This window comes from Neophocaena asiaeorientalis, unplaced genomic scaffold (assembly GCF_003031525.2).
Source record: "Neophocaena asiaeorientalis asiaeorientalis breed wild unplaced genomic scaffold, Neophocaena_asiaeorientalis_V1.1 scaffold671, whole genome shotgun sequence".
Taxonomy (NCBI): Eukaryota; Metazoa; Chordata; class Mammalia; order Artiodactyla; family Phocoenidae; genus Neophocaena; species Neophocaena asiaeorientalis.
Genome location: NW_020175533.1, coordinates 2,586,082 through 2,600,861, shown reverse-complemented (window position 1 = coordinate 2,600,861; position 14,780 = coordinate 2,586,082). Strand labels below are relative to the sequence as shown.

Genomic DNA, 14,780 nt, shown 5'->3' with positions numbered 1-14,780 from the left:
AGGAGGGGGAGGAGGGAGGGATGAAGGAAGGGAGGAAGGAAGGAAGGAAAGAGCTGTATCTACCCAGGGAACCTAAGGGAAAATGCTCCCTGTCATGACTCCAGAGTGCTTTCAAGCCATCCTTCCCTGTACCCGTCTCCTGTGCAGAGGAATCCAGCTCGTGGATCCCATCTTCCTTGGGAGAAAGAAAAATCAAATCCTTCTGTATCTCTTTTGGATGTCCTCTTCCGTATTTGCACAGAGAATAAGGTACACAATGTCTACTAGCAGAATATTAAATTTGAGTAAAGAAGAACAGCACTGGGGTAACATAGAATTTGTTTCCTCTGAGGCACAGGTAGAGTGACCTCACTGACCTGGGCAGCACCCACCTCTCCCTGCAGCGCCACGCAGGGTGTCCTCACAGTTCTGGGGAACCTCTGACCCCAGCCAGCTTACTCCTTATGCCCTCCTTCCTGGCACCCTCTCCTGCCGATGGCTGTGATAACCCACACTTGGCCCTGGGTCTCCCTTGCCTCTCTGCCAGCCCCTCTTCCACCTCTAGGGTTCCTTGTCTTGGAAAAATGACTCCACATTCTCCACCCTGAGATTTGGGGCAGAACTCAGAGCTCATTCAAGTCTCTCCACTCCCCAAATACATACCTATCTTCCTTAGTGTCTCTGAAGTCATGGTGAGTTCCAAACTCAGCTCTTCCTGCACATGCCAGCTGTAGGTACTCTGGCAAGAAGCTGGACGTCTGTCTGTGTCTCCATCTCTCATTACAATCTCTCTCTCTTGCTGTATATAACATCTATAGTATCATAATGATGATAGTGTCTGTGCTCAGAGGTTGGTTGTGGAGATAAACAGGAGAATCCATACGAGATGCTTAGTATCAGCCCAGGCACTTTGCAAACATAAGATGAATAGTAATTGTACTTTCTATGGTTATTATGGAAGGTGGGCTGAGAGGGGGAGACTCCAGCGGACCACACCTCCCTCATTCCTGCAGATGTTGTTCCTGGCCTGGGATGCAGACTCCAGGGCCTGGGACCTGTCCACACAAAGGTATGACCCTAAGTGGCAAGACATTATTATTCTTGGAGGAGTAGGTGGGGACTCAGGTAAACTGGGATGCCCTCACCATGCAGCCCCCAGGAGCTGGCTCTGCAGGGAGGGTCACCCCTGTGAGGAAGGCTGTGCCTCAGAACATGCTGGTCAGGAAGGGTTTATGTGGGTGTCCACATCTGTCCATACCCAGGGCCACGCCTCCTTTTCCACTTGTCTATCACAGTCGATGCCAACTCCCAGGTCTAGAGCTCCACGGAGTGGTGATTCTCTGAGGCTCTTCTCAGTCTCCCAGAGCAAGGTCCTCTTGGGCAGGGTCCCCCATCCCCGAGGTCTTTAGGAGACCCAGACCCAGGCCCGGCCCCAGGGCTGCTGTGTGGACAGCAACCTGTGACCCTGCAGCTATCACAGAGTGTTTGTGGGAGGGGGTAGACCCAATTCTGGCCCAGCAACCATGGCTCCAACCTGAGTCACAGTGACCAGAGTCCAAGGAGAGATTTGATTCTTGCCCTTCTCCAGGAGCCCATTATCTGCCGGCTTACGGTTCCTCCCACCTTTGATTCAAATCTGTTGGGGTGAGGGGATGGGTCCAGTGGTGGGATGAAGGTGGAGGTAGGGGAGATGGAGGCCTCAGCGGGAGAGTGGAGACCTTCCAAGGCTGGATGAGAGCCAGGAGGCTGAGGTGATGGGCAGTGGATGGTCAAAATGGTGCAACACTGCCTCCATCTGGGGCTGGTGTTTGATGTCCCATGTAAGTCACCTTGGATCTCCGTTGGTAGTCTTAATGTCCCCCAACACACACAATGGTTTGTTCTAAAATAGACTCCTCTCTTCCCTTCCCCAGAGCCGACTGTTCCAGCTCTGTGGCCTGCAACGGTTCGTTTGGGACAGGACTATCCCATTCTCAACACTTGACCCCTATCCCAGCTCCCAAGCCCTTGGTTGTGAGATGGGCAATTTCATGCCTTTGTCCAGTGGACTTTTCCATCTGTTGCTCCCCTGAATCATGACTAAGTGGACTCTTCCATTCCTGTCCACCACGGTCCTCACAATGGACCTCTCCTTCCCTATTCCTCCATGCTCCCCAGTTGACAGTTTCATCTCTGTCTCCTCCCACATACTCCCAAATGGATCCCAGCCCCATGACCCTGAAGATCTTAGAAAGAGCAAAGGCCAAGGTGTCCAACCACCTGCAGAATCCTGCCCCAGGACTGGGGTGTACAGCATCCATCAGAATAAAAACTAGCAACGTCCCCCACTAGACTGTCACCTCCACATGGGCAGGGACAGTTGTTTATCTTGTTCCCAGACATCTCTCCAGCACCTAGAATGGCCCTTATTACACAGTACAAACCCATTAGGTGTTGGATGAATGAACCCTTTGACACAGCAATTCCACTTCTAAGAACGTGTCCTAAAGAAACACTCACACAGGTGCACAGGGTTGTGTGCACAAGAATGGGAGCAAACAACTGGGAAAAACTTGTAAATATTTGTTAATTGTCAGTGACTGATGCAGGGTAAATGAATAATGGAGGTTTGTAGCATGGAGCACATGCTGAACAGGAAACAGAGTGAGACAGACTTGTCCACGACACACTGCTAGTGGGGAAAAGAAGGTCAGAGATGCTCATAGTGGTACCGTGTGTGTGTGTGTGTGTGTGTGTGTGTGTGTGTAAATGCAGAGAAAAACATCTGGAACCAAACACCCAGAACTGGTCTCAGTAGTTGCATCTGGAGAGAGGGAGGCTAGTGCCGTTTTGTACAAAGAATACTTGACAATACTTGTTTTTTTAAGGTAGATGCATGGATACAAACAGAGGAATACACATTAGGTATATGTCTTGCTCATCAATGCAACTCTAACATCTAGCAACATTTGGCACATAGTAAGAAAAATCACGTTTAACTTTTCACTGTTGTGAACTCTTTCTTTCACTTGCTATACAGCTGATGGCTAGGAGTTCACAGCCATGCCCATGTTCATGAAAGGCCACCAGGTTCTGCTTCTTATCGTGGGCACTTGCCACATCCCTGAGGCTGAGGCACGGAAAGAGAAGGAAAATAAGTGGCGATGAGCTCCCATTGACTGAAAAATCACTACTTAACTCTGACCTACATAGCCCTGTGCACTCCGATTCCACCTTGCCTTGTGGTCTATGCGCTTCTCCCGCTGCTCCTAAAGGCCAAACTTCTGCTCAGGCTACAGAAACTCCCTCATCTGTCCTATGAGTTTCTAGGCTAGAGGAAGGTGTGGCCTACACGCCAGTAGATGACCTGGGGTTTGGGAGCCCACAGCATCCTGGGGAGGGAAGATCTCTGGATATACAGAGCAGGGAGTAGAAAAAGCACAGGAAGCCTTCTCATTTAGCCTCAGAGCTGCATCCCAAGGGACAGGGAGAAAGGAATGATTTGGGAACAAGCAACAAGATGGGGTACAAGTACCATAAGAGAACAGTGCATTTTGCGGGGATGTGGGGATGGACTGAAAGGTCACTTACAGAGTTAGTCGTCTTCCTCGGAATCACTGATCTCTTCATAGACCACCAAGTTCTTTCTTTCCCGCAGTCTGTGGGTCCAGACATAAATCTCCCTTCTCCTGTGTCCTGTGGTGGAAAAGAGTTGGTAAATGGGGGTTGGGTGGGTTAGGGAGTGTTGGGCCCTGTTTTGTCAGATAAGGAAATGCCTCCTCCCTCCCAAGTGACCACAGGCCTTTTACATAGCCTTTTTCCCACACCTTCTGACTCAGAGAGGCTGAGATACTAAACCTGCACCAATACACACCAAACGCCAGTTAGAGTTTTAGCTTCTGGCTCCTTCCATTGTCAGGTTTAGATTCCCAACCTCTTTACTCACCAGAACATTTATTCCGACCTTCTTTCATTCAGCACGTATTTGTTAAGGGCATATTGTGTGCCAGGCATTGAGCTAAAGGTGGGGATAAAACTCCGAGTAAGATATGTTCCCAGGTTATCACGGATGGAATAATGACCTGAGCACCTTTCATGGCATCAGGGCTTGTAGACTCAATTGAACACTTTTTTTTTTGGCTGCTCTGTGCGCGGCATGCAGGATCTCCATCAGGGATGGAAACCGTGCCCCCTGCAGTGCAAGCGTGGAGTCTTAACCACAGGACCACCAGGGAAGTCCCTTGAATTGAACACCTTTGAATAACCTGTGAACTCTGATGCTTTATTTCCGTTTTATGGACTAGGACTGGAGCTCAGAGAATTTGGAAGGCTTGCCCTGAGTTACACAGCTTTCATATCGATGAAACTCAAGTCTGTGACTCTGGAAGTCAGTTTTTTTTTGGTCTTGTTTTGTTTATTTATTTATTTAAAATGTTGAGCCTTCTTTTTAAATTTATTTATTTTTATTTTTGGCTGTGTTGGGTCTTTGTTTCTGTGCGAGGGCTTTCTCTAGTTGTGGCAAGCGGGGGGCCACTCTTCATCGCGGTGCGCAGGCCTCTCACTGTCGTGGCCTCTCTTGTTGCGGAGCACAGGCTCCAGACGTGCAGGCTCAGTAGTTGTGGCTTACGGGCCTAGTTGCTCCGCGTCATGTGGGATCCTCCCAGACCAGGGCTCGAACCCGTGTCCCCTGCATTAGCAGGCAGACTCCCAACCACTGTGCCACCAGGGAAGCCCCGTTTTGTTTATTTTTAATTTCTGGCTGTGCCATGAAGCTTGTGGGATCTTAGTTCCCTGACCAGGGATCGAACCTGGGTCCCGGCAGTGAAAGTGCCAAGTCCTAACCATTGGACCACCAGGAAATTCCCTGGAAGTCAGTTCTAATGTTTCAGCTGGAGCTGGCTGAGCTCCTCAGCCCAGCCTGGCCCCAGGCCTGTCCAGGATCCATCTCCCACACCTAGCCCATGCACTTGAACATGGCCAGGGAAGCCAGAGGAGTTATTCCCAAAGAGTTTCCTCTTACCTGATGTTTTCTTACTCTGCTGACCAGAGGTATTTGCTTTTCCCGGGGGGCACAGCTGTTCCTGAGCCTGCTCTGAGCCTGATGTTACTGGTACTAACTTCGAAGGAGTCTTTTCTTTTTGGACTTATTGGGCATCACCTTTTAAATGTGAAGGTCACATACAAAGAGTATCAATGGCATTTCTCGAGTGCTTTAGAGCTTACAAAGTGTCTTTGTGCGCAGTACCTTAATTAAAGTTCTCAACAAGTCTGGGAGATCATTATATTACCTGTACCTAAATTACAAGAAACCTGGAAAGTTAGAAGGAAAAGGAATGGTCTACATGAAGGGTGTTTCCAAGACTAGAATGCTTGTCTTCACACTCTTTCCAGACTGACACTCTCGCCAAGAGGAGTCTCCATGTGAGCAGGAGTGTGGTACATGGAAGATTTGGGGAAGCAGAGCACTCTTAACAATCCACGAGGTCTGTGAAGGTGAGGAGGGGCTTCTATAAAATATAAGGGATCGAATATAAGCCAGTAGACAGCTGCTGGGAGAGTAAATGGAACAATGTACAGAAGGGACAAAACACTGCTGGCAAATGGTGTGGGGGGATGAATATAGGGAAGGGAGAAGAAAGGAATGGTTCACGGAAATTCATGTAGACAGCCAAGAAAGTGGTGCCAGATGTGACATCCTGTCCTACCCTGGCAAGAACATTTCAGTTGGAATTAAGCGAGGTGGCTCCTCTACCAATTCTACTGGTGTCAGGGTGTGTCACTGACCAACAACCTCAAGCTAACCTTCATTCAGCTCCTTTGTTTATGAAACAGTGAGCAATAACAGAATAACCAGCTCCCTCATTTATGAATCAGTGAACAATAACTGTAAAACAAGCTAAATGAAAGAACTTTCTGAGCTTACAAATGCTGTTTAAACGTGGTAATAATAAAAATGAATATTTTCTTTTATGATCCTTCTTTGAATTCTCTCCTCAACCGTGTCCACGCTGGCAACGCACCCGCCAGATCCCTTTACCCTCTAAACTAGAGTTTAAAATGCAATTGTGGAAGAACTTATTCAAGAACCCTCTAAGGGTCCCCCTGGGCTGGGACTGAGGCTTCAGAGATGCCTCAGGTGCAGACAAGGCCCCGAAGGAGCTCACAGAAGGGAGGGGCCAACAGTCCAGGCGATTCCCAAGCAATGTGAAAGGGGCCCTTTGACTGAGCAGATGGGAGCTGGTACTTCCTGTTGTGAGACTGGGCATCTAAACAGAAGCATCAGCAGCATCTGTGAGTTTAGCCCTAGGGGAAACGCCTGAGCTTCAGAAACATATGAAAAATTCACGAATTTGGAAATGGTTTGGGGCTTTGGGTTAGACTACTACCACGGCCACTGTGGTCTCAAGCAAATTATTTAACATCTCTATACCACAATATCTGCATGTTTATTATTATTATTTAATAATAATAATATCCTCATTATTATTTGGGGATAATAATAGTAGCAATGTCATAGAGGTTTTCTTAGGGACTAAATAAATTAATCCATGTGAATTGCCTAAAATAAATCTGGCATCACTATGAAAACAAAAGAAGTATCAGCTATCACAATTGTTGTTAATTACTATTAAGCTCTCAATACTACATCAGGCATTATGATAAAGAGATCAGGAAAGGGAGGCAGTGAGGGCCAGGTCATTTTCAATATTTTCCCACTTTTACCAATATTCACATCCATGGATAGATAAACGGTCTCTGGTCCTCTGGATGTGGGAGGCACTCACCTGCAGGTGTTTTCTCTCTCGCATGTTGGAAGCCTCCTGAGCAGGTTCATCTAAAAGAAGGCGACAGGGGCTTCCCTGGTGGCGCAGTGGTCGAGAGTCCGCCTGCCGATGCAGGGGACACGGGTTCGTGCCCCAGTCCGGGAAGATCCCACATGCCGCGGAGTGGCTAGGCCCGTGAGACATGGGGGCTGAGCCTGCGCGTCTGGAGCCTGTGCTCTGCAACGGGAGGGGCCACAACAGTGAGAGGCCCGCGTACAGCAAAAAAAAATTATAAAAAAAAATAAAAATAAAAGAAGGCGACAAATCAGAATTTTTCTTTGTTGGTAAATATTCCCAAACTGCAGAGAGACTCCTGTAGTATCAGAATTCTGCAGCAGAGGGTTATGAGTCCACTCACTGTCAAGGAGTTACTTTGAGACAAGCCTCTGAATTATAACAGTTTATACATTTATTTGCAGCATCAATTCATAATTTTCCTTCTGATGATTTATAAAAAGCGAACTAAACCCCATCACTGCCTCATCCTATTCACTACATATTTCTTACTTGTTTCCCCAAAGAATTAAATAGACTGGTCTTTAACCAAAAATCACTGTATACTTAAAATGGTGAATTTTATAGTATGCCTCAATGAAACTGTTAAGTGTATGATGAACCATGGATGATTTAATCCAGCGGTTCTGGAATGTTTCCAGTATAAGAACACCTCTTAAATGTCAAAAACTTTGTAGATACTCAAGCACTGGATTTTCAGTCCTCTCGCAGTAATTTTGGGAGCTTGTGGAATCTGTCCTGTTTAGCTGGAGAGTCAAAGGTCTATTGGAGACACTTTGAACATTCTGACCCTGTCTTCTTACAACTGTGCTGTCAGAGCAAAAGAGCAAGTGAATGCATCCTATCCCCTTTTTAAGTGAGTACATACACTGCTGAAATTCACAAAGATATCTAGAATTTGTCACTTTTTTAACCCTACGTTGCCTCTGCTCACTGACAAGTAGGAAAGGTCAATGTGCAGAGGACTGCTCTCTCAGACTCTCTCTCAAACTCAACACATAGAATCAGGTTCAATTAGGAGTGAGACAAATATTTGGTTTTGGTAAAAAACACAGAGAAATAGCCATATGTCATTACATAATGTTAACCACTTTCTCTCTTAAGATAGTTATCCAATACCTATGCTCTATTATTTTATAAGATAGTTATCCAATACCTATGCTCTATCCAACACCTATGCTCTATTATTTTAGAAGTTTTGGGTAGATTTACACTTTAAATTTTCCCCATCTGGACCCCAAAGTAGACAGGCTTCAGGAGACCCTTTCCTGTCACTTACGCTGATTCCTGGGGTTCTGATCTTTAGAATCATGCCCGTTGGATTTTGTGGCTCGTTTTTTAGGACACGTGAAAGTTGGTAGGGTAGCCTTGAGACCTAGAATGATGCAAAATATTTGTTTCTTAACAGGCAACCTGAGAGGAGGATAGAATGCTGTGACACAGCACCAACAGTAAAGCTAATCAGCTGGGGGAGGGGGGTTCTGAATCAGGGCCAGTGGGAGAGAAATGCACAGGATCCAGGACAGATCATCTCTGTGGCCACTCCCAGTCCACAGCCTTGCACAGGACATATCAGTAAAAGAGAAGAATGCCTGGAAGCTGCCCTGGGATTTCTTCCCACACAAAAGGACAAATGTGGGACAATTGCCACAGCCTAAGAAGAAGCCATGGCATGTAAAGAGGGATGGTCATTTGTTCCCAGCCTTGTCTGGACGCAGAACTTCCTGTTACCTAGATCAGTCATGATGTCATAGTTTCTCTTCATATACACATAGGTGATTTTCTCTGAGTAACCCAGATCTGCCCATTCTTTCTTAGAGAAGTATTTGGAAATATCCTTGACAGCGTAGAAAAGAAAGAAGAATAAATCCTAGCAATGACTCAGCTAAACATGTCTGACACTCAGCCAGGAACTCTTCCTTGGCTGCAGGACCTCCATGTTAGATCTGTAAACTGGAGATAATAATCCTTCCTGGCTGATGTCATGGCTAACTGACAGAACATGGGTAACATTGCCTAGGTTCTCACCTGGCATGCAGTAGGTGCTTAAGGCTGGTGGCATCCTCTCCTCTCACCTTCTGGAATAGACTGAGAGTCAACCAATCCAGTACAAGGTCACAGATCTTGTACCCTGGGATGCTAGGCAAGGACAGAGTGAGGGTGGGAAGCTCTGGATGTCCTCGTGACATGCTGCTCCTTGTTCCCAGTGCCTCTGACCTCCTCTCCTCAGAAATCTAGCCGCCCTACACTGTCCCCTGGTCCACTCCTCTGCCCCCTCCAGATCACCTCACCTTGGAGTTCTTCTCTGATTTCTGGCTACCTTCCCTGGGGCTTTTTTCAAAGGACCTGCCTCTGTTCATGGTGCTGGGATTGGTCTGATCTAGAGGAACACATCCTGGATCTGTCTAGCCACAAGGCCAAAAGCTCTGTTGGGAGAGAAAGTGCTGAGGGAAGGCCACACTCAGTTAGTCACCTGTAATTAAGGTTCTACTTTTCTCCATCCTTGGCTTATCTGTCCCTGAGTAAGGACATGGGGGTGGGGAAATAAGATGAGAATAGGGGGCTGGAGGTCTCTGGGAGAAGGACTGATTAGGGATGACATGTTTTCTGTGGGTATGATCAAAGCAGCATTGAGTCTTTGAGGGGGGTTACCGTTGTTAGTAGTTTTCCTGGAGTTCGGCTTATCCTGAAGGAAAGATATGAAGACCCTTGTTGGGGAAGCAGTGAAGTGAATGCATAGTTTTACTGAGGGGGGATGTTTTGAGGCAAAGCGGGGGAGGTAAGTCCTGGAGATCATATGGTGTCTCTGACTGAAGGGTTTCAGTTTTCAGGCAGAGGGATATGGGGTTTTGCTCTGTTGAAAAGAAATGAAGATCCCTAACATGAGTGAATTTAAAGGTTATTACTAAGGCCAAATCAATAAAGTCAGAAATGAAAAAGGAGAAGTTACAACCAACACCACAGAAATACAAAGGATCATAAGAGATTACTATAAAAACTATACACCAATAAAATGGACAACCTAGAAGAAAGAGACAAATTCCTAGAAATGTACAATCTCCCAAGATGGAACCAGGAAGAAATAGAAAATATGAACAGACCAAATACCAGTAATGAAATTGAATTAGTAATTAAAAACTCCCAAAAGACAAAAGTCCAGGGCCAAATGGCTTCACACATGAATTCTACCAAACATTTAGAGAAGAATTAACATCTATCCTTCTCAAGCTATTCCAAAAAATTGTAGAGGAAGGAATACTTCTGAACTCATCCTATGAGGCCAGCATCACCCTGATACCAAAACTAGAGAAAGATATCACAAAAAAAGAAAATTAGAGGCCAATATCAGTGATTACTATAGATGCAAAAACGCTCAACAAAATATTACCAAACCGAATCCAATAATACATTAAAAGGATCAAACATCATAACCAAGTGGGCTTTATCCCAGGGATGCAAGGATGGTTCAATATCGGAAAATCAATCCATGTGATATACCACATTAACAAATTGAAAAATAAAAATCATAAGATCATCTCAATAGATTGATGCAGAAAAAGCTTTTAACAAAATTCAACATCCAATTATTATAAAAACTCTATACCCACTTTATAAAAAAAAGTGGGTATAGAGGAAACATACTTCAACATAATAAAGGCCATATATAATAAGCCCATAGCTAACATCATACTCAACAGTGAAAAGCTAGACACTTCTCCAAAGAAGACATACAGATGGCCAAAAAGCACATGAAAAGATGCTCAACATCATTAATTATTAGGGAAATGCACATCAAAACTACAATGAGGTATCACCTCACACAGGTCAGAATGGCCATCATCAAAAAATCTACAAACAGTAAATGCTGGAGAGGGTGTGGAGAAAAGGGAGTGTTGGTGGGAATGTAAATTGGTACAGCTACTATGGAGAACAGTATGGAGGCTCCTTAAAAAACTAAAAATAGAGTTACCATATGATCCAGAAATCCCACTCCTGAGTATATACCTGGAGAAAACCATAATTCAAAAAGATACATGCACCCTGATGTTCATAGAAGCACTATTTACAATAGCCAAGACATGGAAGCAACCTAAATGTCCATTGACAGAGGAATGGATAAAGAAGATGTGATACATATATACAATGGAATATTACTCAGCCATTAAAAAGAACAAAATATGACATTTGCAGCAACATGGATGGAACTAGAGATTGTCATACTGAGTGAAGTAAGTCAGACAGAGAAGGACAAATATTGTATGATGTCGCTTATATGTGGAATCTAAAAAAATGGTACAAAGGAATTTATATATAAAACAGAAATAGTCACAGATGTAGAAAACAATTTTATGGTTACCAGGGATAAAGTGGGGAGGGATAAATTGGGAGACTGAGATTGACATAAACACACTACTCTATGTAAAATAGATAACTAATAAAGACCTACTATATAGCACAGGGAACTCTACTCAATACTCTGTAATGATCTATATGGGAAAATAGTCTAAAAAAAGAGTTGATATATGTATATGTATATACACATACACTTTGATGTACAGCAGAAAGTAACACAACATTGTAAATCAACTATACTCAAGAAACGTTTAAAAAAACAGTGAAAAGCTGAAAGCATTTCCTCTAAGATCAGGAATGTGACAAGGATGCCCACTCTTGCTACTTTTATTCAACACGGTATTTGAAGTCCTAGCCACAGCAATGAGATAAGAAAAAGAAATAAAAGGAATCCAAATCAGAAAGAAAGAAGTAAAACTGTCACTATTTGCAGATGACATGATACTACACATAGAAAATCCTAAAGATGCCACCAAAATACGACTAGAGCTCATCAATGAATTCATTAAGTTGAAGGCCACAAAATCAATATACAGAAATTTGTTGCATTTCTATACAATAAAAATGAACTATCAGTGGGGACTTCCCTGGTGGTCCAGTGGTTAAGTGTCCACCTTCCAATGCAGGGGATGTGGGTTCGATCCCTGGTCAGGGAACTAAGATCCCACATACCGCAGGGCAACTAAGCCCAGGTGCCACAACTACTGAGCCTGTGTGCCACAACCAGAGAGCCTTGTGCTGCAACTACAGAGCCCACATGCCCTGAAGCCTGTGCTCCACAACTACAGAGCCCATGGGCTCACAACTAGAGAGCCTGCATATTGCAACTACTGAGCCTGTGTGCCCTGGAGCCTGCATGCCACAGCTAGAGTAACCTGTGCGCTGCAACTACTGAGCCCACACGCCCCAACTAGAGAGCCAGTGCACTGCAACTACTGTGCCCACATGCTCTGGAGCCTGCACACCACAACTAGGGAGAAGCACGTGCGCTGCAACAAAGAGCCCACGTGCCACAACGAAAAATTCCACGTGCGGCAACTAAGACCCAATGAAGCCAAAAATAAATAAATAAATAAAAATTAAAAAAACAATGAAAGAAAGAGAAATTAAGGAAATAATACCATTTACATTTGCATCAGAAAGGATAAAATACCTAGGAACAAATATAACTAAACAGGTAGAAGACTTGTACTTGGAAAACTATAAGGCACTGGTGAAAGAAACTGAAGACTACACAAACAGATGGAAAGAATCTTGTATTGGATGAATTAATATTGTTAAAATGACCATACTACCAAAGGCAATCTACAGATTTGATGCAATCCCTATCAAAATACCAATGGCATTTTTCAAAGAACTTGAACAAATTAATTAATTAATCATTTATTTATTTATTTATAAATAAATAAACATGGCATGCAGGATCTCAGTTCCCTGACCATGTTTATAAATAAACACGGCATGCAGGATCTCAGTTCCCTGACCAGGGATTGAGCCTACGCCCCTGCAGTGAAAGCACAGAATCTTAACCACTGGACCACCAGGGAAGTCCTTAGAACAAATAATTAAAAATTTTTATGGAAACCCAAAAGACCCCAAATAGCCAAAATATTCTTGAGAAAGAAGAACAAAGCTGGAGGTATCACACTCCCAAATTAGTAGCTGGAGGCATTAGATGCTCAACATCGCTAATCATTAGAGAAATACAAATCAAAACCACAAAGAGATATTGCCTCACACCTGCCAGAGTGACTATCATCTAAAAGACCACAAACAACAAACACTGGGGAGGATGTGGAGAAAAGGGTACCCTTGTACATTGTTGGTGGGAATGTAAATTGGTACAGCCACTGTGGGAAACAGTATGGAGGTACATCAAAAAACTAAAAATAGGACTACAATATGACCCAGCAATTCCACTCCTGGGCATATATAAAAAAAAAACAACCCCAAAACTTTCATTTGAAAAGACACATGCACCCCAATATGCATAGCAGCATTATTTACACAGCCAAGATATGGAAAGCAATCTAAGTGTCCATCAACAGAAAATGGATAAAGCTGTGGTATATTTAGACAATGGAATACTACTCAGCCATAAAAAAGAATAAAATTTTCTCATTGGCAACAACATGTATGGACCTGGAGTATACTATACTTAGTGAAATAAGTCAGACAGAAGAAGACAAATACTGTATGTTATCACTTATATGCAGAATTTAAAAAAATGAAACAAATGAATATAACAAAAAAGAAACAGACTCACAGATATGGAGAACAAAATAGTGGTTACCAGTGAGGAGAGGGAAGAGGGGAGGGGAAAAACAGGGGTAGGTGATTAAGAGATAAAAACTGCTATGTAGGGCTTCCTTGGTAAAAAAAAGGAGTATAATCAATTAAAATATTGAATCATTATGTTATATGCCTGAAATTAATATAATATTGTAAATCAACTATACCTTGATTTTAAAATGGCTATTACTACGTTATTTGAAAATTATTAGAGTGAAGAGAGCTGGAATCTCTGAGATTGTAGGACCACCCATCACTCAGGCTGAGAATGTAGGAAGTTTCAATTTCGGGGGGGGGGAGGGTCTTAGGCTAAGAACATTGCTTCTTTATCCCAGAGAAGGCGACAAAAGAGTCCCTTAGGCAAAGGCTATTATCTCTGGTTGAGGAAATGTAGGGGCGTCTGGCTGATTTGGAGGTTTCTGGGGCTAAGGGGTGTTTTGCTTCCCTCAGGAAGAGCAATTAGGGAGTCTCACAGACTGAAGACAGTTTTAGTTTTATGTCTGCCTGACGGGGATTACCCCAAAAGGCTTTAAGTCGTCTCTCAGTCCTAACGATCTTGAGGATGTTGGGAGGTACAGAAAATACCCAACCACATTAATTACCAGCAGGAGCTCTTGGTTTTTCTACTTGCTCCCCCGCTTAACCTGTCTAGGATGGCCCTCAGAGAGAACTTACCTCAGAGGTGAAGCGGCAGTGAAGCATTGCTCGACAATGAGATGAAATCCCAGAATTCAACCGCCCAAGAACAATCAACTAATCAGAGCCGTTAATGAACGTGATCTGGCCAATCGGAGATCAGGAAAGTAGGTGGGGCAAGTGAGGCAGTAGTGGGATTTGTCAGTCCAGGCTCCTCGCCTTTTCGAAGTTGGCGGAGATTTCGAATTTCCTGCTTGAAGCAAGATTGCTTCCCACCAGAATTGGCCACTCGAGGTTCCGTAGGCCTGTGAGCACGCATGCTCAGATGTTACTTTTGCGTTCAGCTTACATTTTTCTACCCTCTGCTGTTTAATTTTAATAAATGGTATGTCTGAGGCAGGCTGCCATCTCAAATCCTTCCCATCAGTCTCCAATTTCCTCAGATATGGGGTCTTTCCTAGGGCCTCCTAGGACCTCTCTAATAACTTAAAAAATTTTAACTTAAAGAAAAAAAACCTGTTTTCGATATGTGCGTTTTCGATATGTGCTTTTTCTGGAAGACCCGATAACCAGAAACATGCTTTATCCCTTAATACTAATATTTACAATAATAGTATTAAAAAGAATACCCATGTAATTGGGGCTTGCTGTGTCCCTCAGGGGGCCCAGAAGTCACTTTTTTCTAGGAAGTCTTTCCTACAC

The 14,780-nt window shown here is 44.0% G+C and overlaps 1 protein-coding gene across 1 annotated transcript; it reads right to left on the bottom strand.

Annotated features, from left to right (window-relative positions):
- Positions 1-3,553: 3,553 nt before the first annotated feature.
- Positions 3,554-14,144, bottom strand: LOC112415993 (protein SSX7-like). Its single transcript, XM_024769233.1, has 4 exons — positions 14,118-14,144; positions 8,529-8,634; positions 4,979-5,101; positions 3,554-3,654 (listed from the first exon to the last, which is right to left on the bottom strand). The coding sequence occupies exons 1-4, from the start codon at positions 14,142-14,144 to the stop codon at positions 3,554-3,556; spliced, it is 357 nt and encodes a 118-aa protein (XP_024625001.1).
- Between the last annotated feature and the right edge of the window lie 636 nt (positions 14,145-14,780).